The sequence below is a fragment of the Saimiri boliviensis genome, chromosome X, assembly GCF_048565385.1.
Source record: "Saimiri boliviensis isolate mSaiBol1 chromosome X, mSaiBol1.pri, whole genome shotgun sequence".
Classification (NCBI taxonomy): Eukaryota; Metazoa; Chordata; class Mammalia; order Primates; family Cebidae; genus Saimiri; species Saimiri boliviensis.
The window spans coordinates 101,445,078-101,468,941 of NC_133470.1; the positions used below are offsets into that span (position 1 = coordinate 101,445,078).

The 23,864-nt window shown below is 36.7% G+C and overlaps 1 protein-coding gene across 4 annotated transcripts in view; it reads right to left on the reverse strand.

Annotated features, from left to right (window-relative positions):
• Window positions 1–23,864, reverse strand: part of INTS6L (integrator complex subunit 6 like) — a 63,106-nt gene that overhangs the window by 11,138 nt on the left and 28,104 nt on the right. For 2 of the 4 annotated variants that reach the window (XM_003940749.4, XM_074391968.1), the window contains 5 exons: window positions 21,098–21,261; window positions 18,772–18,924; window positions 14,298–14,430; window positions 2,883–2,977; window positions 1,778–1,888 (listed from right to left, as the gene is read on the reverse strand). In XM_003940749.4, the coding sequence (XP_003940798.2) occupies window positions 1,778–1,888; window positions 2,883–2,977; window positions 14,298–14,430; window positions 18,772–18,924; window positions 21,098–21,261 (656 nt within the window). The remainder of the gene's footprint in view (window positions 1–1,777; window positions 1,889–2,882; window positions 2,978–14,297; window positions 14,431–18,771; window positions 18,925–21,097; window positions 21,262–23,864) is intronic. The other 2 variants (XM_039464101.2, XM_003940750.4) reach the window with 1 other exon arrangement.

The window sequence follows — 23,864 nt, forward strand, 5'->3', positions numbered from 1 at the left end:
CTTAGATGATAATGATTAATTTAACAGATATTACCAAGTAAATAATTTATGAAAAGCCTCTTAATAGGTATTATGATGCCATATTGATTAAAATTGTTTGAATGTATTATAGTAATATATATTTGGCATATTTTGTGTTTTACATACATCTGAAATGGTTCAAGAAACACTGGTGACCTAGTTATTAAATTAGTAATTTGAGCTATTATAAATTAACTATGATCTTCTCTTTTTCTGTAAAAGATGGAATTCTACCAATGTTCTGTAAACCCAAAATAATTTTGGATTTCTTGTGGTTTGGTCAGAGATATTTATTAATTTTCCCTAATTATTGGAATTAAGTCTATTTTATTATCTCTAAACAATTCTTAAGACATGAAATATGAGATAAGAGCAAATTAAGGGTCTGTTTCCTTAAATGTTCTTAGAAGTTCATTTATAAAATGATACATGTGCCCCAAAAGGTCCCAGAACTTGCTTTAATTAAGACCTCTGTGCACTATTCTTCCTTGTGGCATACCTTGCTGATACAGCCTTAAAGGCTTAGGTAAACATCAAATTTTAAAAAACATCAATAGATCAATAGATAGATAGATAAATAAATCAATAACTGAACCAAAACATTTACAACAACAACAACAACAAAAATCTATTAGCAGAGAGGAAAGGGGGTTAGGGGGACACTTGGTAGATTAGAAATCTGGGGTTGCCTTTACTTTCTTTTGTACTTATAAGCACACTGGACTGGCAGGAGCTGGTAAGCTCCAGACCGTATTTAAGGTGTTGTCAGTTCCTAGCAAGGTGTGTCGGCATCCCAATTGTGGAGCCACTTTGGTTCTTTAGTGAAATCTGATGTTATGCTCACTACTCTCCATTTTCTAAAGGCCAAACTTCCAAACACATCCACCTTGAAGCATTATCACCACTGCAAGTGCTACTACTGTCCACTACCTGGGAATACCTTGGTGCATAAGATAAGTAAAACTGCTGCATTAATTTGTCATATAACATAACACATTCATATGGTAGTAAAGCACTAACTCAGTAGTTCTCAAATATTTCCATCCTACAAGAATGGGCTAAGTAGAGGTGAGAAGTATGATAAGGAACGGTGAGTGGAGGATGAGGTACTAATAGAGAGGGGCAGGCAAGGGACAAGGTGAATAATGGCAAATGAGGAACAGGTGGAGGGTGAGAAGAGGGGAAACTGAGCTCCACTCTTCAGGTCTCCTTGGGGTCTATCACCCTCCAGTATGAGGAACACTGGTCTCATCTCCCCACTCTCCAGGGCAAAGCATATAGCTATTTATCCAAAGGCTAGCATGTGAGTATAAGTCCTTCATATTAATGACTCATTAAATGACTTGCCTGAAAACTTATCTTAGGCAAGTCATTTAACACATCATGCCTCAGTGTGCTGACCTAAACAGGAGGGATGCTCTAGCCCAGAGTGATCTGAGGAGGAACTAGGTTGAAGATAGACAAAATGTGACCCATGAGAGAAGTCTATTAAGCCTCTGCCCCGTATCAACCAGCTTGTGGGTAGGACAAACTGGCAGGCAAAAGGAGAAATGGCACAGCATCAAATGATACTGACAGACCCTTAACTGTAGCTTAATGGTGAAGCTAGAAGCCATAGAGAATCACATTATTACTAATCCATAAAGTGTAGAGATATATACACATTTAATTGGAAAAATTACAGTTACACTAAAGAATAAGGAAATGCACTTCTGAGGGCAAAGGATTTTTGTTTGTTTGTTTTTACCAATACTACCTGTTGGCTGAGTTTTTTAAGGTAAGAGATAACACTGTAACTAAGTCCACAATCTAAATTATCTGATATCAGATTTGGAGCTCCCATCATCCTTAGTGCTTTCTTTAATGGCTATAAGGAAACAAAATACACAACAGTAAGAATAGAATAAATCTTAAAATACTCAAAGTTCAGTTATAAGGGGCAAGGGGACATGATTCATTTCTTAGAAGTCAAGGTGCTGCACATAAAACCAAACATGGAACATTAAAAAGTGGCAATGAAAATAGCAGAGAAGTAAGGAGCAGAAAGTAAAAAAATCAGAAGAGAGTGGGATAAGAAGAGCAAGTAACAGCAAATTCAAACAAGTAAATTGCTTTCAGTCTTATTTCCCAAATCATCAAATCATTTCACATTGCATTTTACTGTTCGCCCCATTCCTGCCATGGTAAATAGTAACACACCCCAATTTCTCCTCCCAGTGAAACCAATGGTACCATTTAAGATTCCGCCTTTTCACCTCTAGAAACTTGGCTTAAAATTTACCACATCAACCTCTGAAATGATTTTGGTAATCTTAATTTAGATTATATTACCAGTTCAAAATCATGAATACTTCACATCATTATAAAAACCAAAATAAGGCCAAATCATTTCTTAACCTTTTTGGATTCTGCCTCCCACCACCAGTGCCCCAACTTCATGCTGTGTCTAGGACACATTTAAGAGGCAACAGGCAACCGTAACGTCTTCAAATTTTCTTTTTCCAGAGGGAAACCCCATACTGAGAATTTCTAGAGTTAAAAAGGGAAGTTGATCTAACATATGAATCCAGATCTATTTATTCTTAAATTCCAGTATTACAATTTCATAAGGTTACTTTTCATAAGAGAAACAGATGTGTTTTATAAAAACAACCATGGCAGTTAAAGGAATAAAATAGAGAAAACAGTTTTCTTTTGTGCCGCCATGACATCTCCAAACTCTTACACGATTTGAAAAGACAGTGACGACACAAATATCTGTAAAATAAAAAGATAACTCTCTTATTGCAAAAGTAAAGCTTTTGATCTTGACAAGAATCATCATTGATACAGTTAATACATATATACACACAAATACATACTAATAGGTAGTATGGAGGCAGAGTTTTTAAGTAGCTGTCAAAAGCCTGTCGCCACTTCAGATTTGGCTTAAGCTTGTGAACTTTAAACAAGTCATCTGTAAATAGAAAAATAAAATATTACATTATTGTAGTCTTGAGTTCTAAGGATCTAATCAAGCAACCCACATCTAGAAACTTCAACTTTTAATGTAGATAAAAATTTCACTGGTGTTTATTTGATTATCTTTTTTAGTGGTTGTATTATTTACCAAAATTATATACAGTATTTTTTCTAGAAAATGAAATAAATACTCAAGTTACATATTCCTCTTCCATCCACAATGCTACATAAAATACAATATTGAAACAATGATTTTGATCCACTTGAAATATTTTCCCAACCTCTTACATATTAGTAACTCTAGTAATTTTCACCTCAGGGGCAATCCATGGTCACTGGTTGATGGAATAACATTTATTTCTTTATTTCATTTAAACATAGAGAGTGTTACACATTTTGCTGAAAGGTCCAGGTAAGAGACTTTATAAAGCATGTAAGAAGAAAAGCTAAGCCTATAATTTCTAGGCAGTGATGAGCAAGCTCTAAAACTATATTTTGGACCAGGCACAGGGGCTTACACCTGTAATTCTCACACTTTGGGAGGCTCAGGCAGATGCATCACTTGAGCCCAGAAATTTAAGACCAGCCTGAACAACCCAGTAAGACCCCTGTCTCTATAAAAAATAAACAAATTTAGTCAGGTATGGTGGCATATGCCAGTAACTAGGGAGGCTGAGGCAGGAGAATTGATTGAGCCTGGGAGGTTCAGGCTGCAGTGAGCTGTGATCATACCACTGCACTCCAGCCTGGGTGACAGAGCAAGACCCTCTCTCAAAAAACATGGTAAAATTAAATAAAATATAAACATTTGGATTCTCTTTAATCAGTCTATGCTTTATTTCGCCATATTTCACTGCCTCTTCATTTTTTTTTTTTTTTATTTCCGTGATCACGTTTTGAGCCAAACTTTAGGTCACTCATTGAAGGTCACTAGCAGAAGTAAGTACAGATGTTAAGTTGAGGTTTAAAATTCTCTACAACTAAACATGTTTCTTGAATACCATGTACTAAAAATATTTGAACTAAAAATATCTAAAATAAGTAGACATTCTCTACCTTTTCACACTTAAATTATTTTAATAATTTAAATACATTTATATATACTGCATGAAAACTTCCTTCACTTCTCATTACTTCCTTCCAAATGTAAGAAAAAAATTTCTTTCTTTTTAATTTTTAATCTAAAAATTAAAAATTCCCCAGACATCAACATGAATGTGCCACACATACTGTAGGTACCAAAGACACTATAAATTCATCCTTTATTTTCTGTCTTAAGGTTTTATTAGTTTTTATTTGAAAAAACAAATTTACTTACAGAGACAAAACCATCCTTATCCCATATGCATAATTTCTTTACAAATAGGGCTATTCTTTGAAATTCTGAATTACTTTAGTTAAGAAAAGTGACTACCTATTTCCTTCCTTTTACTGCTATAATAAATTATTCACTCCTGCTGAAACAAATTTAAATGAATTTACAGCGCCGTAAAATGTAGGTCTTTTGTTAAAGATCTAAAGATACTTCTGGTTCATTGCAGCAAGTGGGGCCTTTAAAGACCATTCATATTTTGACGGAAAGGAATGAGAAACCACGGATATATCCTGTTATACCATGTCTTTATGTGGAGTCTGTTGGGAATTAGATTTTGGAAACTAACGGAGAAACGTAAATACTGAAGAAACTTTTAGATACAAATAGATTAGATAATTGAGTGAATAATACTCTTTGTATTTCTAACAAGGCCACGTGCAATGATTCCACCAAGAAGCTCCTTTAGGCGAATTATTTTCTGCCAGAGTTTTAAAATGGGAATTAGGAGAAGAAAGAAAATCTTCTGCAGTCTAGATTAAGGGTACAGAGCTCCTAGGGTTACACCGCCTTAGTCACTACCTCTGTAGCTCAGCAAATGATTTCCATGGCATTGAATACCCATTCACATGGACTCTCTAGGATAGTTCAGTAAAGGTGTCATGAGAACAATTAGCTGATCAACATTTGAAAGAAATGGTGATGAGAGTGTAGAATGAAAGTAAAATGATACTGCCAACACCTCAAAAATGACTGGTATTTTCACTTCCAGTTCCTTTCTCCCCATTTCTTTCTTCAAAGAGACGGAAGACCTGAGTTTGAGTTCAAACTCAGCCACTTCCTTAGCTCACTGAGTTTGAAGAAATCACCTTTGTAAGCCTCCATTTCATCTATAAAATGGGTTAGATGATCATTGCCTTACTGCAAGACTATTCTAAAGAACTACATAATGTATGTGTAAAAGCCCTGTACAAAATGAAAAACAAAAAAACAAACCAGTGTAAGTTGTGAAGTACCGGAAACACAGTGATTGATACACATCAATTATCCTGCTTCTATTCTCATATCTCTCCCTTTCTTCCTCCTGAAAACTGGTTTTAATATGGAACTAAATTTTATTTTTTACACAAGTCCTCAGTTCTTGATTTAAAAGAACAGGTGGATTGAATGTGGTGTATTTAAGAAAAGGAAAAAAATGTTGTTACGAATGCTCTTATTTTTGCAGTTATGGGTTCTCATTAGAAAAACTAATTTCCTAATTGGGAGAGAGTCCTTTGTTAACTACGACAATCTGGTGACCTCTTTCTTGACATGATTCTTCTGATAGCTCATTGATACAATTAAGCCTAATTTATCTATTACAGAAAATGAGATATTTTATATTTTGTGATAAGTTAAGTACTTAAACTTTTGTGACATTCATTTGATTGAAATCTAGTATTAATAAAAACAAAACAGGGGACACTATTATGAACAATTACTGTACTATGCAGTAATATAGTGATGCTTCTGGACTTATGGAGTCTGCATAACTCAACCTGCCCTTTTACTAACTGTCCATGTCCACTAAAACTGCAAAATTATACAATAGCCTTGCAGTAAGTATATTCTTAGTATAATATAGCAGTGCCTTCAAGAGATACTAAGTTAAGGTAGATATTAATAATGACAATAATAACAGCATTTATTGAGCACTTACTATTTGCCAGGCAAATATATATATGTTTCAGGAATGAAGGAAAGAATCAAGATATTCTCAGATGAACAGAAATGAAGAGAATTTGTCACTAGTAGACCTACCCTTAATAAAACAGCTAAAAAATGTTCTTTAAACAGAAATTAAACATGAATAAACCTTGAAATATCAGGAAGAAAGAACAGGATATGCCAAAATATGGTTTAAAACAATACACTTTGATCTGGAGTTTTCTAAATTATGTTTGACAGTTGAAGCAAAAGTTATAACACTGCCTCATGTATTTCTAAATGTACATAAAATAGTTCAGATAACTTTATTATAAATGGAGAAGGGTAAGAGAATATAAAGAGATAAAGTTTCTATATTTCACTCAAATTAGTAAAATAATGAGAACGAGTAAACTGTGGTAAGTTATATATATATAACACCTGGAGCAACACTAAAAAAGCTATCCAATCAGATATACTTGAAAGTAACTACAGGTAAAAGAAAATGGAATTCTAAAAAATGTTTAAATAACCCAAAAGATGCCAGAAAAATGAAAATAGAGAAAAGAAAAATAGATAGAACAAAGAGAAAGTGATAATATAAGATGGCATACTTAAGTCCTAACATAACAATAATCACATTAAATGCAGATATCTAAACACACCAATTAGAAAACAATGATTGGCAGAGTAGATTAAAAAACGTGATCCAAAAATGTGCTGTCTGTAAGAAACTCACTGAAACATAATAGTTATAGGCAAGTTCAAAGTAAAATGATGGGAAAAGATATATCATGTAAATGTCAAAGAAAAACAGTGGATACATTAGTATCAGATAAAGCAGACTTAAGAGCAACGAAAATTAGCAAAGGTACATTACATGATGATCAATCAAGGAAGAATACACAGTGATTCTAAATGTGTATGAACCAAGTAAAAGCTGCAAAATAGGTAAAGCAAAATTTGATGGAACTGAAAAAGAAAGAGACAAATCCACAATTATAGTTGGAAACTTCAACACTCCTCTCTCAAAACTGATAGAGCAAATAGACCGAAAATCAACAAGGATATAGCAGAACACCATCAACCAACAGGAACAATTTAACACTTGTAGAACATCCTACCAAACAACATGAGACCCTACATTATTCTTAAGCACTGCAGGAACATGCATTAAGACAGAAAATATCCTTTGCCATAAAGCAAATAGCAGCATATTTGTAAGAGTAGATATCATATACAGATGTGTCCTCTGACCACAATAGAATTCAATCTACCAACTAGTAACAGAAAGATAATAGGTACGTTTCAAAATACTTGGAAATCAAACAATACACTTCTAAATAATCTACGGGTCAAAGAAATCTCAGGAGAAATTAAAAGACAAAGTAAAGTGAATGAAAATGAAAGATAACATGTAAAATTTGTGGAAAGCAGCTAAATTAGTGCTGAGAGAAATTTAAGGGACTAAGTATTACTTACAATAGAAAAGAGGAAAAGCGTGAAACCAATAATTTAAGATCCCATACCAAGAATTTAAAAAAAAAAAAAAAAAAAAAAGCAAAACAAACTTAAAATAAGTAGAAAGGAAATAAAGAAATCAATGAAATAAAAAAAAGATAAAATTAACGAAACAGCTGGTTCTTTGATGAGATTAATAAAAGTGACAAACATCTAGCAAGGCTCACAAACACAAAGAAGACACAAGACCCATATTATCAATACCAGGAATAATATAGGTGATATCACTAAAGACTCTGTACACATCAAAAGGACAATCAGAAATTGCTAAGAATGACTCTATGCACACAAATTTCACAATGTAAATGAAATGAACAAATGGACTGATTCTTCAAAAGGACACATAAGCACATTTCACTCAATGAAATATATAATCCCTCAATGAAATATATAATTTGAATAACCCTATAACCATGAAAGAAACTGAATTAACAATTTTAAAATTCCCAACAAGAATATTTAGAAGCAGACAGTTTCACTAAGGAATTCTATCAAATGTTTACAGAATAATTAATAACAATTTTAAAACTCCCAACAGGAATGCTTACAACCAGATTGTTTCACTCAGGAATTCTATCAAATGTTTACAGAATAATTAATACTAATCATACACAATCTTTTCCAGAAAACAGAATAGGAGAAGCACTTCCCAATTCATTATATAAAGAGCTGTTATTACCTTAACACCAAAACCAAAGATAACAAAAAATGAAAACTACAGGCCAATATCTTTCATGAATATAGACACAAAATTACTCAATAAATTATTAGCACATAGAACCTAGTAATATATATGAAAAGAATTATATGCCATGACCAAGTAAGATTTATTTCAGGGATGGAAATGTGGTTCAATATTTGAAAATCAGTCGGTGTAATCCATCGTAGTAACAGACCAAAGAAGCAAAATCATATGGTCATATCAAATTATGCAGAAAGAACATTGAGGATGGGCCCAGTGGCTCGCGCCTGTAATCTCAGCACTTTGGGAAACCAAGTCAGACGGATCGCCTGAGGTCAGGAGTTCAAGACCAGCTTGGCCAACATGGTGAAATCCCAACTCTGACTAAAAATACAGAAATTAGCCACATATAGTGGTGTATTCGTGTAATCCAGCTACCTGCGAGTCTAAGGCTGGAGAATCACTTGAACCTGGGAGGCAGAGGTTGCAGTAAGCTGAGATCATGCCACTGAACTCCAGCCTGGGCAACAAAGCAAGACAAAAGAAAGAGAAAGGGAGAGAGAGAGGAGAAGAAGGATGGAAGGAAGGAAGGAAGGGAGGGAGGGAAAGAAAGGGCAGTTGAGAAGCTGTAACATCTATTTATGATTTTTAAAAACTCAGAAAAATAGAAATAGAAGGGGAACTCTTCAACTTTTTTTTTTTTTTTTTTTTTTTTTTGAGACAAAGTGTTGCACGGTCTCCCAGGCTAGAGTGCAGTGGCGCGATCTCGGCTCACTGCAACCTTCACCTCCTGGGTTCAATTGATTCTTTTGCCTCAGCCTCCCAAGTAGCTGGGACTATAGGTGCATGCCACCATGCCTGGCTAATTTTTGTATTTTTTTTTTTAGTAGAGATGGGGTTTTGCCATGTTGGTCAGGCTGGTCTCGAACTCCTGACCTCAGGTGATTCAACTGCCTCAGCATCCCAAAGTGCTGAGATTACAGGCGTGAGCCACCATACCCAGCCAGAACTCTTCAACTTGACGAAGAAAATCTACAAAAGAACTATGCTTAACGAAAGAATGAATACCTCCCCTCCCCAACACATAACACCGGGAACAAGGCATAGTTGTCAAGCACTGAAGGAACATACATCTTACCACTGCCATTCAACACAGTGCTGGAAGTTCTCTACAGTACAGTAAGGTAAGAAAAGAAAATAAAAAGCATACAGATAAGAAAGGAAAAGGTAAAATTGTATCTATTTGCAGATGACATAATTGCCTATATTGAAAATTCCAGGGAATCTACAAAACTCTCCTACAACTAATAAGTGAGTTCAGTAAATTTGCAGGATACAATATTAACATAAATATCAACTGTATTTGTACATTCTAGAAGTGAATATGTAGATACCAACATCAAAAATATAATACCATTTGCAATCACCTAAAATACGAAAGAGGTGTAAATATAACAAAATATGCACTGTATTTTCATGCAGAGAACTGCATAACACTGATGAAAGATCAAAAAAGATCTAAATAAGTATTCACAAGTCACCTGTCAGAGGACTAGTATCTACAATATATAAGGAACTCACAAAACTCAACAGTAGCAAAAGCAAACAATGTAATTAAAATACAGGGAAAAGTCAGTTTGCCAAAGAACATATGCAATGGCACATGAGTACATAGAAACCACAGTGCTGTATCACCATACACCTATCAAAATGGCTAAAATTTAAAAAATACTAACACCAAAGCCTGGTGAAGATGCAGAGAAACTGATTCACTCATACACTGTTGGTGAGAATGTAAAATGGTATAGCTACTCTGGAAAACACTTAAGCTGTTTCTTAAATAACTAAACATGCAACTATCATAGGATCCAGCAATTGCACTCCTGGGTATTTACCTCAGAGAAGTGAAGACTAATGTTCACAACCTGTATGTAAATGTTTACAGTAGCTTTATTCACAATAGCCAAAAAGCATAAATGACACAGATGTCTTTCAATAGGTAAATAGGTGGAGAAACTGTGGTATATTCATGTTATAGTATGTAAACTCAGCGGTGAAGAGGAACAAACTACTGATACCTGCAACAACCTGGAGGAATCTCTAGAGAATTACCCCTAGTGAAAAAAGCCAATCCCAAAACATTACATAATGAATGGTTCCATTTATATAATATTCTTGATATAATAAAATTGTAGAATGTAGAACAGATTAGTGGTTGCTAGTGGTTAAGGAGCGGGTGGGTACAGGAGGGAAGTAGATGTGGCTGTAATAAGGGCCATATATGGTTCCATTTATATAATATTCTTGATATAATAAAATTGTAGAACGTAGAACAGATTAGTGGTTGCTAGTGGTTAAGGAGCGGGTGGGTACAGGAGGGAGGTAGATGTGGCTGTAATAAGGGCCATATATGGTTCCATTTATATAATATTCTTGATATAATAAAATTGTAGAACGTAGAACAGATTAGTGGTTGCTAGTGGTTAAGGAGCGGGTGGGTACAGGAGGGAGGTAGATGTGGCTGTAATAAGGGCCACCTAAGGGACCTTTGTGGTGAGGAAAATGTTCTGTATCTTCACTGCATCAATGTTAATATCACAATTGTGATACTGTACTATAGTTTTGCAAGATTTTCATTTGGGAAAACTGAGTAAAGAGTACATAGGATATTTCTATATTATTTCTTTTTTAAAAATGTTATTAAAAATTGTGTTTAGGCTGGGCACAGTGGCTCACGACTGCAATCCCAGCACTTTGGGAGGCTGAGTTGGGCAGATCACTTGAGGTCAGGAGTTCAAGACCAGCCTGGCCAACATGGTGAAACCCCATTGCTACTAAAAATACAAAAGTTAATGGGGCATGGTGGTGTACACCTGCAATCCTAGCTACTTAGGAGGCTGAGGAAGGAGAATAGCTTGAATCCAGGAGGCGGAGGTTGCAGCGAGAGTGTAGTGATCATGGCACTGCACTCTGGCCTGGGCAACAAAAAGAGACTCTGTCTCAAAAAAGATACTGTGTTTAAAAACACGTAATACTTACCATCTTAACCATTTTTCACTGCAAAGTCCAATTAACTGTATGCATATTGCTGTGCCACAGATCACTAGAGGTCTTTTCCACTTACAAAATTGAAACTCTATTACCCACTGAAGAACAAGTCCTCATCTTCCCCTCACCCAGCCCCTGTTTCTATGAGTTTGACTACTTTAATACCTCATGTAAGTGGAATCATACAATATCTGTCATTTTGAGATTGGCTTATTTCACTTAGCATAAGTCCACTAAGTTCATCCATATTGTAGCATGTCACAAAATTTCCTAAGGCTGAGTAACATTCCATTGCACGTGTATACAACACATTTTCTTTATCCATTCATCTATAAATGGACTTTTTTTTTTCTTGCTAATGTGAATAATGCTGCAGTGAACACAAGGGTGCAAATATATCGTCAAGATCCTGGATTCAATTCTTCTGGATATATACTCAGAAATGGAATTGCTGGATCAAATGGTAATTCTATTTTTAATTTTCTGTGGTACTTCTATCTGTTTTCCATAGTGGTTGCACCATTTTACATTCCCAAGAGTGCACAAGAATTCCACTTTCTCCACATCCTTACCAACACTTGTCATCTATTTTTGTGATAGTGACCATTTTGAGGGGTGTAATGTAATGCCTTACTGTGGTTTTGATTTGCATTTATCTAATGATTAGTGATGTTGAGCATCTTTTGATATGATTGTTGGCCATTTGTACATCTTCCTTGGAGAAATATCTATTCAAGTCCTTTGCCCATTTTTTTAATCAGGCCATTTAGGGTTTTGTTTTTGTTTTGTTATTGAAATGTAAGACTTCCTTATGTTTTTTAGAAATTAAGCCCTTATAAGATATATTATTTGCAAATATTTTCTCCTATTCCTTAGGCTTCCTTTTCATTCTATTGATTGTGCTCCTTGATGCACAAGTTTTTAAATTTGATATAGTCCCCTGTGTCACTAGTTTTTGTAGCCTCTGCTTTTGAAGTCATCTCTTTCTATATTCTACATTTTCTAGATTATTTCTTACAACTGCATGTGAATCTACAATTATCTCAAAATAAAAAGTGTGTAAGTGGTATCATGTAGTAACTGTTCTTCTGTGTCTGGCTTATTTCAATCAGCATAACGTTTTCTAGAATAGTACCTCAAGTAAACAATACTGTCTTGTGTACTGAAAAGACCAGTAAGAGGGTAGATCTTATCAGGGCAGGAGGAAACTTTTGGAGCTGACTGATAGGTTTATGGCATAGATTGAGGTGATGGTTTAATGGTTATATACTTATCTCCAAACTCATCAAGTTGTATACATTAAATTTGTACAGTTTTTTGTATTTCAATAATAACTCAATAAAGTAGATCCAAAAAGTGTACTTAAAAATAGAAAAATAATGCCATTAACAGTTTAAGTGAAAATTACATAGTCTAATCTCTTCACTTTACAGTTGTAGAAATGGAAGTCATAAAGACATATTTAAGAAAAGGGATAAATAAATCTGCAAAATGCAGACTTTTTTTACTGGCAGTCTTATTAATATGAAAGGTATAACCTATATTTTATGTTAATGACAATCAACTCTTAGAGAACATTCCTCTTAGGTTAGACTGAGAAGTAAAGTAGAAAGGTTATATAAAATAATCATACTAATATATTTATGATGACTCATTCTTAAACTTAACATTTAAAAGTATTGCAATTTCAGTATATTCATTGCACACTGTATTTATAGCGCTAAAAGTCTTACAGTTTTTTTTTTTTTGTTTTGTTTTTTTTTTTTTTTTTTTGAGACGGAGTTTCACTCTTGTTACCCAGGCTGGAGTGCAATGGCGAGATCTCGGCTCACCACAACCTCCGCCTCCTGGGTTCAGGCAATTCTCCTGCCTCAGCCTCCTGAGTAGCTTGGATTACAGGCATATGCCACCATGCCCAGCTACTTTTTTGTATTTTTAGTAGAGATGGGGTTTCACCATGTTGACCAGGATGGTCTCGATCTCTTGACCTTGGGATCCACCCGCCTCGGCCTCCCAAAGTGCTGGGATTACAGGCTTGAGCCACCACGCCCGGCAAGTCTTACAGTTTTAACGATCACATGAAAATTTAGTAAAGGTTTGACGCTTTTTGCAAAAATTAAGAAACTCCACCAAATGTTACAATTAGAAGGATATTGCGCAGTATTACATTACTCTAAACAGATGTGGCTCTTCAAATAAGGGGAAAAAAATCTCCATACACATTTTCATTAGTATCTGAGTAACAGCTTCTTGAGTTGTTCCTTTTAGAATCTTGCTATAGAGGCCGGGCACGGTGGCTTAAGCCTGTAATCCCAGCACTCTGGGAGGCCGAGGCGGGTGGATCACGAGGTCAAGAGATTGAGACCATCCTGGTCAACATGGTGAAACCCTGTCTCTACTAAAGATACAAAAAATTAGCTGGGCATGGTGGCGCATGCCTGTAATCTCAGCTACTCAGGAGGCTGAGGCAGGAGAATTGCCTGAACCCTGGAGGCAGAGGTTGCCGTGAGACGAGATCGCGCCATTGCACTCCAGCCTGGGTAACAAGAGCTTAACTCAGTCTCAAAAACAACAACAACAACAACAACAAAAGAATCTTGCTATAGAAACCACAGTTCTACAACCACAGTCATTGCAGAATTTACTCTGGTACCTATTTCCTTAACTCACTACTTGGCCTAAAACAGATACCTCAAGAGCACTTATCTTATGAGGAGAGACAAGTACAAGCCAGTACTCGCACCCCATGGTAGCTCTGTTTTGGTATTTTTTGGCCCAAACTAGTCTACAAAAAAGCCAAGTGCACTTTAAACTGGGGGTTGGGGGCAGGGTGTGCATTGGAAGTTGCAACCTGAAGAACAGCCTAAGAATCCCGCAGTGAAGGTCAAGTGTCTCTTCTGTTTGCAGTAAAAACAACAAAAGAAAATAAAACAGAAAACAATATGCAAATTCTATCCTTTCAAATCGGTTTTTTACTTTCATCTACATTTAAAATGCTTAGTCCATTATTGATTTTTCATTTCTGTTGTCTTTTATAGATGATTCAATGGCACATGTTTCACTTACCTAAAAGAGGAAGTAAAACTGGGTAGTTATAAGGCATCACAAAGAGGTTTACACAAGTTAAAGTTGTACTGGCTTTTAAATAACCAAATGGATATCCAAGTTCATTGTACTTTCCACTGCTAGTAACAAATACCTAAGAGGAACATGAAGTAATGCACAGTGATGAAAATAAGGATTTTATGTCAAACCAAACCCACAGTAACATTCCATAGCAGCATCTATGGCACAATTCGATTGTAGTTTAAAAATAGCAATAGTGGTTTTAGCCTATGGTTATGTCAAAATGTATTATACTAGGCCAGGCTTATGTACTAGAATTATAGGTGGCTCATGGTTGTAATCCTAGCACTTTGGGAGACTGAGGTGGAAGGATTGCTTGAGGTCAGGAGTTTGAGACCAGGCTGGGCAACACAGGGAGACCTCATCTCTACAACAAATTTTAAAAATTGGCCAAGTGTGGTGGCATGCGCCTATGGTCCCAGATCCTTGGGAGGCTGAGGCAGGAGGATGGCTTGAGCCCAAGAGGTCGAGGCTGCAGTGAGCTATGACTATGCCACTACATTCTACCCTGGATGACGGAGCAAGACCCTGTCTCAAAAAAAAAAAAATCATATTAAATACAAGTGTTTAGATTGCAACTCTTCTATAAATTATATTAAGAAATGAAACTATACTATGTGACAACCATTCAGAGACCACAAGCCACATCAACAGTACCCAAATATTTACTTACTTAGCACAATGAAAAATAAAGTTGAAATACTGCTAAGAGGAAATCAGCCACCAAAACAAATAAACTTCTCAAAAGAACAAGTGGTAACCAGAGTGCAGACTGTCATGAAAATAGAACATGGTCCCATGCCTGAAGCATGAAATTACAGAAACAAATCCCACTTAAAGGATTATGTAAACAGTCTTCATTGTACTATTATTAAGTCTTTGCTCTATTCCTCTTTCTGCCCCCTTCCCCAACCCCTTTATTCATTTTTCATTCAATAAATATTTACTGAGTAACCCATTACAGTAAACCAGTCATTGGTGCTAATTATTTTGAGGCAGTAAGGAGATACTTTGGGTCAATCTGGAAGGCATTTTCTCTTATAAGTTATGCCAATAATGGCCAAGTACAGTGGCTCACACCTGTAATCCTAGCACTCTGGGAGGCCGAGGAGGGAGGATCACCTAAGGTCAGGAGTTTGAGACCAGCCTGACCAACATGGTGAAATCCTGTCTCCACTAAAAAATACAAAAATTAGCCGGGTGTGGTGGCATGCCTTTAATCCCAACTACTCAAGAGGCTGAGCACGACAATCACTTGAACCCAGGAGGTAGAGGTTGCAGTGAGCTGATATTGTGCCACTGCACTCCAGCCTGGGCGACAGAGAAGGACTCTGTCTCAAAAATAATAAATAAATAAATAAATAAAAATTAAGAAGTTATGCTGGTAAACATTCAGTGAAGATTAAAACATTGATCTTGATTCCATAAGACTATCTTCTTACTCCTTATTGATTACCTGATGTGATTCCTGTATCGTCAGCCCCCATACAGTTGATAACGTTGTGCTTGGGTCCCCTAGCTGCCATGTTTCCTCTGTTCCATGTTCAGAGTCTTTGCTCCAAACTATCAATATATACCTTTAGAGACCTGGACCTTTACTTTTCCTAAGTCCTTTGGCAGGATCGTTTACAACAAAAGTCGAACCCTGACATTTAACAGAATCCATTTGCCTTGCTAGTTCTTGGTACCAGCAATACCACCTACCAATTCACTATCTTCTTACAATATTAAGTTATCACCAAGAATAAATTGATATAATTTATGTAATGTAATTTATGACCCCATAGAATATGAGTTGTACTAAAACACGAGTCTACTAGATTTTGTGTCATAATTTGAACCATAATAGAAACAGATAACTGCAATAAAGCATGCTGGATTTTATTTCCTAAGTGTGTATAGTAGAAGAGAGGAAAAATTCATCAAAGAAAGATTAAAAAAAAAATCACATGCACAAGGCAGTCAAGGGTCAGATCTATGATTCCTATGAAAGGAAAAGCACTGTATTTTGTTTCTTTCTTTCTCTTTCCTACCTTCCTTGGCCCCTTGAGTTCCTCCTCCTTATCAGCCAAAGATTCATGGATTTTTAGGGCTCTAAAGGATCTTTAGAGCTAGTTCAGAGAAAGTAAGTGCCTAGTGCAAGGCCACACATTTGGTGACAGAACTAGGGTTAAGCTCCAGTCTCCATTGTGGTTTTGCCAAATTTGCTGGCTCCTGGTTCATTTTATTCTTTTTCACTCCCACTAATTCATTACATTAAGAATACTCTAAGCCAGGCACGGTGGCTCACACCTATAATCCCAGCACTTTGGGAGGCTGAAGTGGGCAGATCACCTGAGGTTGAGACCAACCTGACCAACATGGAGAAACCCCCGTCTCTATTAAAAATACAAAAATTGGCCGGGCGTAGCAGTGTATACCTATAATCCCAGCTACTTGAGAGGCTGAGGCAGGAGGATTGCTTGAACCTAGGAGGTGGAGGTTGCAGTAAGCCAAGATCACTCCATTGCACTCCAGCCTAGGCAACAAGAGCGAGACTCTGTCTCAAAAACAAAAACAAAAACAAAAAGCAAGAATACTCTAAAACAAAGTAACATACGGTACAGAAAAAAGGCATATGACATATTTAAGGGGTTGTACAGAAACAAGGACAGCATTTCTTAAGTTTCTCTAAAGAAAGTCTCCAAGAAATGTACATAGCAAAGAGGGGTTATTTGAGGGAAAAGCTATAATTTGGAATTGTATTTGTTTTCATTGTAAAAATGTTTTGCAACCCATAAATTCAAATGTCATATCTTTATTTTAAATTAGCAATCTGTTATCCATATCTCTACATTTCTAGCACTTTGTGGGCAAACTATAAGTATACAGCTCAATGAATGCTCACAAAGTGAATGTACATGTGTAAAAAGCACGAGTCAAAAAACAGAACATGGCTGGGCACAGTGGTTGATGCCATAATGCCAGCACTCTGGGAAGCTGAAGTGAGAGGATCACTTGAGCCCAGGAGTTTGAGACCAGCCTGGGCAATACAGCGAGGCTTCCGTCTCTATAAAGCAATAAAAACAAAAAATTAGCCAGGAACTGTGGTATGTGCGTATAGTCTTAGCTCCTCTCGGGGGCTGAGGTGGGAGGATCCCTTTGCTTGACCCAAGGACGTCGAGGCTACAGTGAGCTGCGATTGCCTTACTGCACTCCAGCCTGGGCAACGGGTTGAGCCCTCTCCAAAAAAAAAAAAAAAAAAAAAAAAAAAAAAAAGAAGAAGAAAAAAGAAAAAAAGAAAGAAAGAAAGAAACAGAACAAAACCAAACATCCCCTTGTGTCCTCTTCTGTCCACTACCTTGCATCCCCCCAAGAGAAACCACTATCCTGACTTCTAACAGAATAAGTTAGTTTTCTCTCTCTCTGAAAGTATATAATATGGAATTACACAGTATGTGCTCTTTTCCGTCTGGCTTCTTTGCTCAGTATTATGTTTATGAGATTATTCTGTTTCTTGTGCTTTTACATTCTTGCTTTAAGCCTGCTCCCTTTTTCTAACTAGTTGTGACATCTTGGGAGAACTTAAGTAGCTTACAGACAACTTGTAGCAATAATCTCACATTTTAGGACAAAACAGATGGCGGTCTGAAAGTGTTCCTTGCATAAATAGAGCCTAACAGTTACTGATTGCTATATAGTCCTATATAGCAATAGAAATAGAACATACATCTTTACAGTTTAGAAATAGAACACACATCTTTACAGTGTAGGACTTTTTTGTTGTATCCACATAAAAAGGCTGTGACTGCCATCTCTGAATTTTTACAAATTAAACTCCACAGGTGACTCTATTAACCAATCAGCAAGTCCTTTGGGCTTAAGGGTAACACTTGGAAGAACCAGTGTATGATATCTCTATGCATTTGTCTCATCTAAGTTGCAAAATCGACACTACCCACATTAGTGTGATTTGTACTACAGGAGTTTTGTTACATCACAGTAATACAGAAATTAGTTTCAGGGCTTATGATTTTTTGCCTAAACTATCCTGTACTTCCAATCTGTCAAGTTCAAAGTAAGGGCTGAACAACTTGCTTCAGCTGCAGATGCCATACCTGAAGTGAATTACATCCTTTATATTAGGGATTGTTAAGCTGGGTTCCATGGCTAAACTTCAAGGGGTCCTCCAAATACTCAAATATATAGGTTTCATCAGACCTTATTCCTTTAAATGGCAATATACAGTAGACTAATGATTCATATTAGTCTGAAATTATTTGTCCGGCCCTGTTGTTTATTTGACAGCATTCATGAGAAACATTATTAACAGAGTCAGTCCAATTATTTTCAGATTAACCTTTGAAGCTTCTTAAAATAATTCCCAGATCCTAGAGTGGTTACAGATATTTAGCTAATACATAAGGATAAGTACCTGCCAGCAGGTATGGGGAGACTTTCGTTCCAAGATATACTGAGTTAAGGGCGAAGGTTCAAGTTCATATTTGTCAAAAGGAAGTTTGTCTATTACCATTGGCTCACAATCTACACAGGAGAACCTCACAACAGGATGAGATGTTCGTGGAGGCTAAAACAAAGCAGAAAAAAGTGGTTAGGTCTCAAAGCAAGCTTATATTTCTGACAATTCTGCAGGTCCTTTTATATCTTGTTATACTATCACCGAGATACAGACTAGCATTTTTAGAAAGAGGATTACTGGATCTCTAAGAACCATCAATGGCTCCCATGGGAGAGGGGGATCAGATTCTTTACTATCTACTTGACATCAGGAAGAGGAAAGGTAAATAACAACACTCATAACTAGAATTTCAGTGAATTGAAAAAAAACTGTTTTGAATATGTTTGAGAAGTTATTATGATTTGTAAGATGAACGCTGAATTTCAGATCTATTTTGTGACCTCCAAGAATTGCCTGCCCTTCATTTCTTTTTACCATGAGGTTACAGGTAGTCCAGATACTGCTGAGGATGAAGAAATCCATACAACTTTCTAGTAAGGTAAGGAGAGGGCTAAAGCCATGAACAAGCAAGATGAAAAATAGTAGAGGCATAGAAAGGGCAAGACAGAGACTGATAATGAGCCAGTCATAACGCCAGGGCCCAGATGGAGTTTTGCAGCATTGCTAACACCAACGTGTTTGCCTTGAATAGCTGGAGCTGGGGATGCTTTGCACTGGGCTGCAAACGTCTGTGTACCTGGGGTACTGGAGCAGATTAATGGAGAAGCCATTTAATTAACAGGTTTAGCTTGTGTGATCGGAGAGCACCAGAGACAGAAAGGAGAACAGCGAGGGCAATATGGGGAGAGAAGGACACAGCACAAATCCCAGCGACAAGGTAGGAAGTGGGTCAGCCTATTCTTGTTGAGAAATCTGTAAGGTAATATGAATATGATAAAATATCTCTGCTTCCTTTATAAAAAAGAAAAACACATTCATTTGACTTTCTAATGTACAATTATAAGATGTCTGGGGGTTGAGAAAAACAGCTCTCAAATGAACTGTTAAAGATGGAAGAATGGTAACATGAGCTATATGTGAATTACTTGGAATGTCTTTTAGTCTATTTTTTTCCCGAACTTCATTTTAATTAATCTTGTGAAAGGTTTCTGACTCCTTAGATTTGAACAGGTAAAAATGCAATAAAGACATAAATGAAGCTTTGTTGCTAGCAAAAATGAAGTAAATTTGTCATAAAGCCTGTACTCTGGAGTGTGGAAGGGCTAAGGTTTGACAGGTCTAACACCGTGAAGCCCTGAGGAGAGGAGTGGGACATTTCCCCTCACTCACAGCAGGGGCTGAAAGGGCTCTTCAGGTCCTTCATGGCTACTTCTGAAAAAAGTGCAGAAGCCTAAAAACAGTAATCCAGGAGAAAATGCAGTTCACTGTCAGAAATTTCTAAAACTGAGACAGAATATAGATGAACTGAACTAGGAAGATGTTAAATAGAAGAAGTCATCATTTTTTTGCGTCCCCTCCCAAGCCCACACAAGGGAGATTACTTAGGCCTTCTTACAATTTGCGGGAGGGGAGAAAAGATAAAAGAGAGAGTGGATTTCATATCATCTCCCTTATTACTAGACAATGCCCACCATACAGAAAAAAAAAAAAAAACAGCCAATTGATCTGGCCCTAGGACCAACTATAATAGCAAAGCCTCTCCTACCAAATGCAGTGACCAAAAAGACAAGTCCTTGCTTAAAAATCATTTTTAAAATATTGCTGAATTACCTACCATTAAAAGGTATATTGCTACAAAAGTCCATTGATTACGAAAAGATGAAAAGTGGGAAGAAGTAGAATTTTGAATACTGTTTTTAATATGTTCCCAGAACCTATCCAAGGTGTAAACTATGTTCAACCTTCCTGAGGCTATGTACGAAAACCAAGGCCAGGACTTTTTAGACGTTGTGTTTGCCACGTACATCAAGTCAGCTGCTCTGAAATGAAAACCTAGTCACAGACTACAACAGCATCAAAAACAGCAACGTTTTAACATCCAAAAAGGGCAGCTCAAGTGGCAAAGGCAACTGAAGAATGACAAGTGTCAGAAAATAAAGGAAGTCCTCCCTTGCTTTTAGGCAGAAAGCTAGACTTCCAGTAAGAGACAGAAGGCAAAGGAGGGAAGGCTCACTTGCCTGTGGCATGGATTAAAGGCCTATAAGCCATTTTTAAAGGTTCACTGTAATCAGAAAATTGAAAATCCAGAATGATGTTTACCTTTTTGCTTTATGACACTTACTAGTGAAGGTAAATTCTGATCTGGCCAAAAAGATTCTGGAATTGGCCAATGTCCAACAGGAACACCAGTTTTAGAGTTAGGTCGTACATAAATGAGTTTATGACAACTATGCCATGGCTGAGCAGCAAATGAATTGCTTGGCCTAGATGAATCCATAAGTCCATCTACAAGTTAAACAAAAGACAAACTAAGGCGTGAATTTCTTTTTACAGCTGCTGATCTTCTTGTACAAATTTTCCAGCTGAAAGCAAAGTCCAAAATAAAACAAGAACAATGATTCATGACAAATGGAAGAAGAAAAACAAAAGTGACTCTACTAGGATTTCTAAATGTTCTCTCTGGTAACTTTTTTCATCTAATATATCCCTTCTAACCCAACAACCCCCACCGTTCTTCACCCAGTAAGAGAATATGTAGTTATGCAGAAAACTATTGTAAAACTAGTTCTAAATTTTCTGAAACTCAGACACATAAATTAAATACATCAAATCACTACAGTTATTTTTCAAGAATTCAATTACTAAATTAGGCAAATGAAATTGTTCGGTCCCTGGTATAGTTTTTACATTTCTGGAATCTGACAAAAATAGATCATAAATTCCATTTATATATTCTTTCTATTTCCAAATACATGAAAAAGTGTTCTTTACCAAACAATTAGACCCAATGACCACAGAGGCAAAATAAAAACTAGCCAAATTCACTTAAAGATAGAAGAAATGTTGACAAATGTGTATATAGTTGAGGGAAGCACAAAGCAAACACATCAAGTTTATTGTACGCAAATTCACTATGGTTTCTCCATCCACCATCAAAATTCCATGAACACTGGGCATTGTATAATACTGAATCATGTATCCTGAATGCCTTTTAATGATTTAAACTAGCATATTTCATTTCCTCCCCCCCACCCCCGCCCCCGCCAAAATCAGGGCAAGGCAGAGTTATATAACCTTTCAGTAATAATATTTGTAAAAGATATGTTTTAATGATTTGAGTCTCATTTTTCTTAAATTACCAGTCATTTGAATAACTTATTTAAGCATTACTTTAAACAAGTAATTTCTTTTTCTCTTTCTGATTTCTTTTTTTTTTTTTTTTTTTTTTTTTTTTGAGACGGAGTTTCGCCCTTGTTACCCAGGCTGCAGTGCAATGGCGCCATCTCGGCTCACCGCAACCTCCGCCTCCTGGGCTCAAGCAATTCTCCTGCCTCAGCCTCCTGAGTAGCTGGGATTACAGGCACGTGCCACCATGCCCAGCTAATTTTTTGCAATTTTAGTAGAGACGGGGTTTCACCATGTTAACCAGGATGGTCTCGATCTCTCGACCTCGTGATCCACCCGCCTCGGCCTCCCAAAGTGCTGGGATTACAGGTTTGAGCCACCGCGCCCGGCCTCTTTCTGATTTCTTAACATCCAAAAAGGGCAGCTCAAGTGGCAAAGGCAACTGAAGAATGACAGGTGTCAGAAAATAAAGGAAGTCCTCCCTTGATTTTATCCCAGTAAGAGATAGAGGGCAAAGCTGGACTTCTGGTAAGAGATAGAAGGCAAAGGAGGGAAGACTTAGTTGCCTGTGGCATGGCTTAAAGGCCTCAAAGCTAAGACATTTAATGGGTCCACTGTGCACTAGGGAAGAAAATGTGTAATGGCTTTCGAGGACCTCCCTGAAGTTGAGCTCACAATTCCGACAATGTGTATTTTTCTGAGGAAAGGGTTCGTTCATCAGAACCTGAAAGGTTAAGAACTCTGGACAAAGGAGAACTGGAACTAGAAAAAAAAAAAAAAAATCTGAGCCATTTACATGACATCAAATCCCACTAGGATTTCAATATGTAAGCTCCCAGTTTATGCTAAGGTAGTGAGCATGAAATTTTGGATTGCTAGCAGTGTAACATGCCCCTCCTACACAGTTAATTTACAATAGGCTGTGGGGCCTCAGTCTTTTATGGCAGGTGTTCTTAACTTGGAAGTCCAAAAAAACTCTGAGATTATACACAAAATTGTGGGTGTATATTTATAGGGAAAAGGGTCTATATTTTATCCAACAGTTTCTCAAAAGGATGGGGAACTAAAGAGCAAAACAGTAACAACAACAACAAAAGATCAGGAGCCACAGGAGCCACTGCTTCAGACAGAAATGTATAGCTTTCTGTCCTTGCATTTGGCTTCTTTGTTCTTGGTGAAGGCAATTAAAACATATAAATCAGGCTAGACAAGCACTGTGGTAATAATAATGGACTCTCTCTCTCTCTACACACACACACACACACACACACACACACACACACACACACACACTTCCTAGGAGCTCTGTTTTTGCAATGCATTACCATGGTGCTTTCAAATCCATTTGCATTCAAGTAATCACAAACATCCATTCACAAACTATCTGGAGATTCGCTATGATTTTACTGCCTCTATGCAAAAGTCAGTCTACTTTCATCAATTTTGGGATGTCGAACTTTCTGTGAAATCTCATTTAGAAAAAGTTTGCTCAACCCTTAACTTCAAAGTAAAAAAGTGACCAGGAAAATACTAGAGTAGGATCTTAGAGAAGATGAGCAATTCCTGGACAAACATTCACGATCTCTTGCTGAGGTGTAGAAACTAACAAGACAGATTTCATAAAAATGGCTTAGCATATTTGGCACTCAAAAAACCAACACCAGGTTATTTCTTAAGTGCATACTATAGTGAATCTCCAGACATTTTGTGAATAAAGAGGTGAATGAGTTAGTGTCATCCAAAGACTGGGAGCAGGGAATATA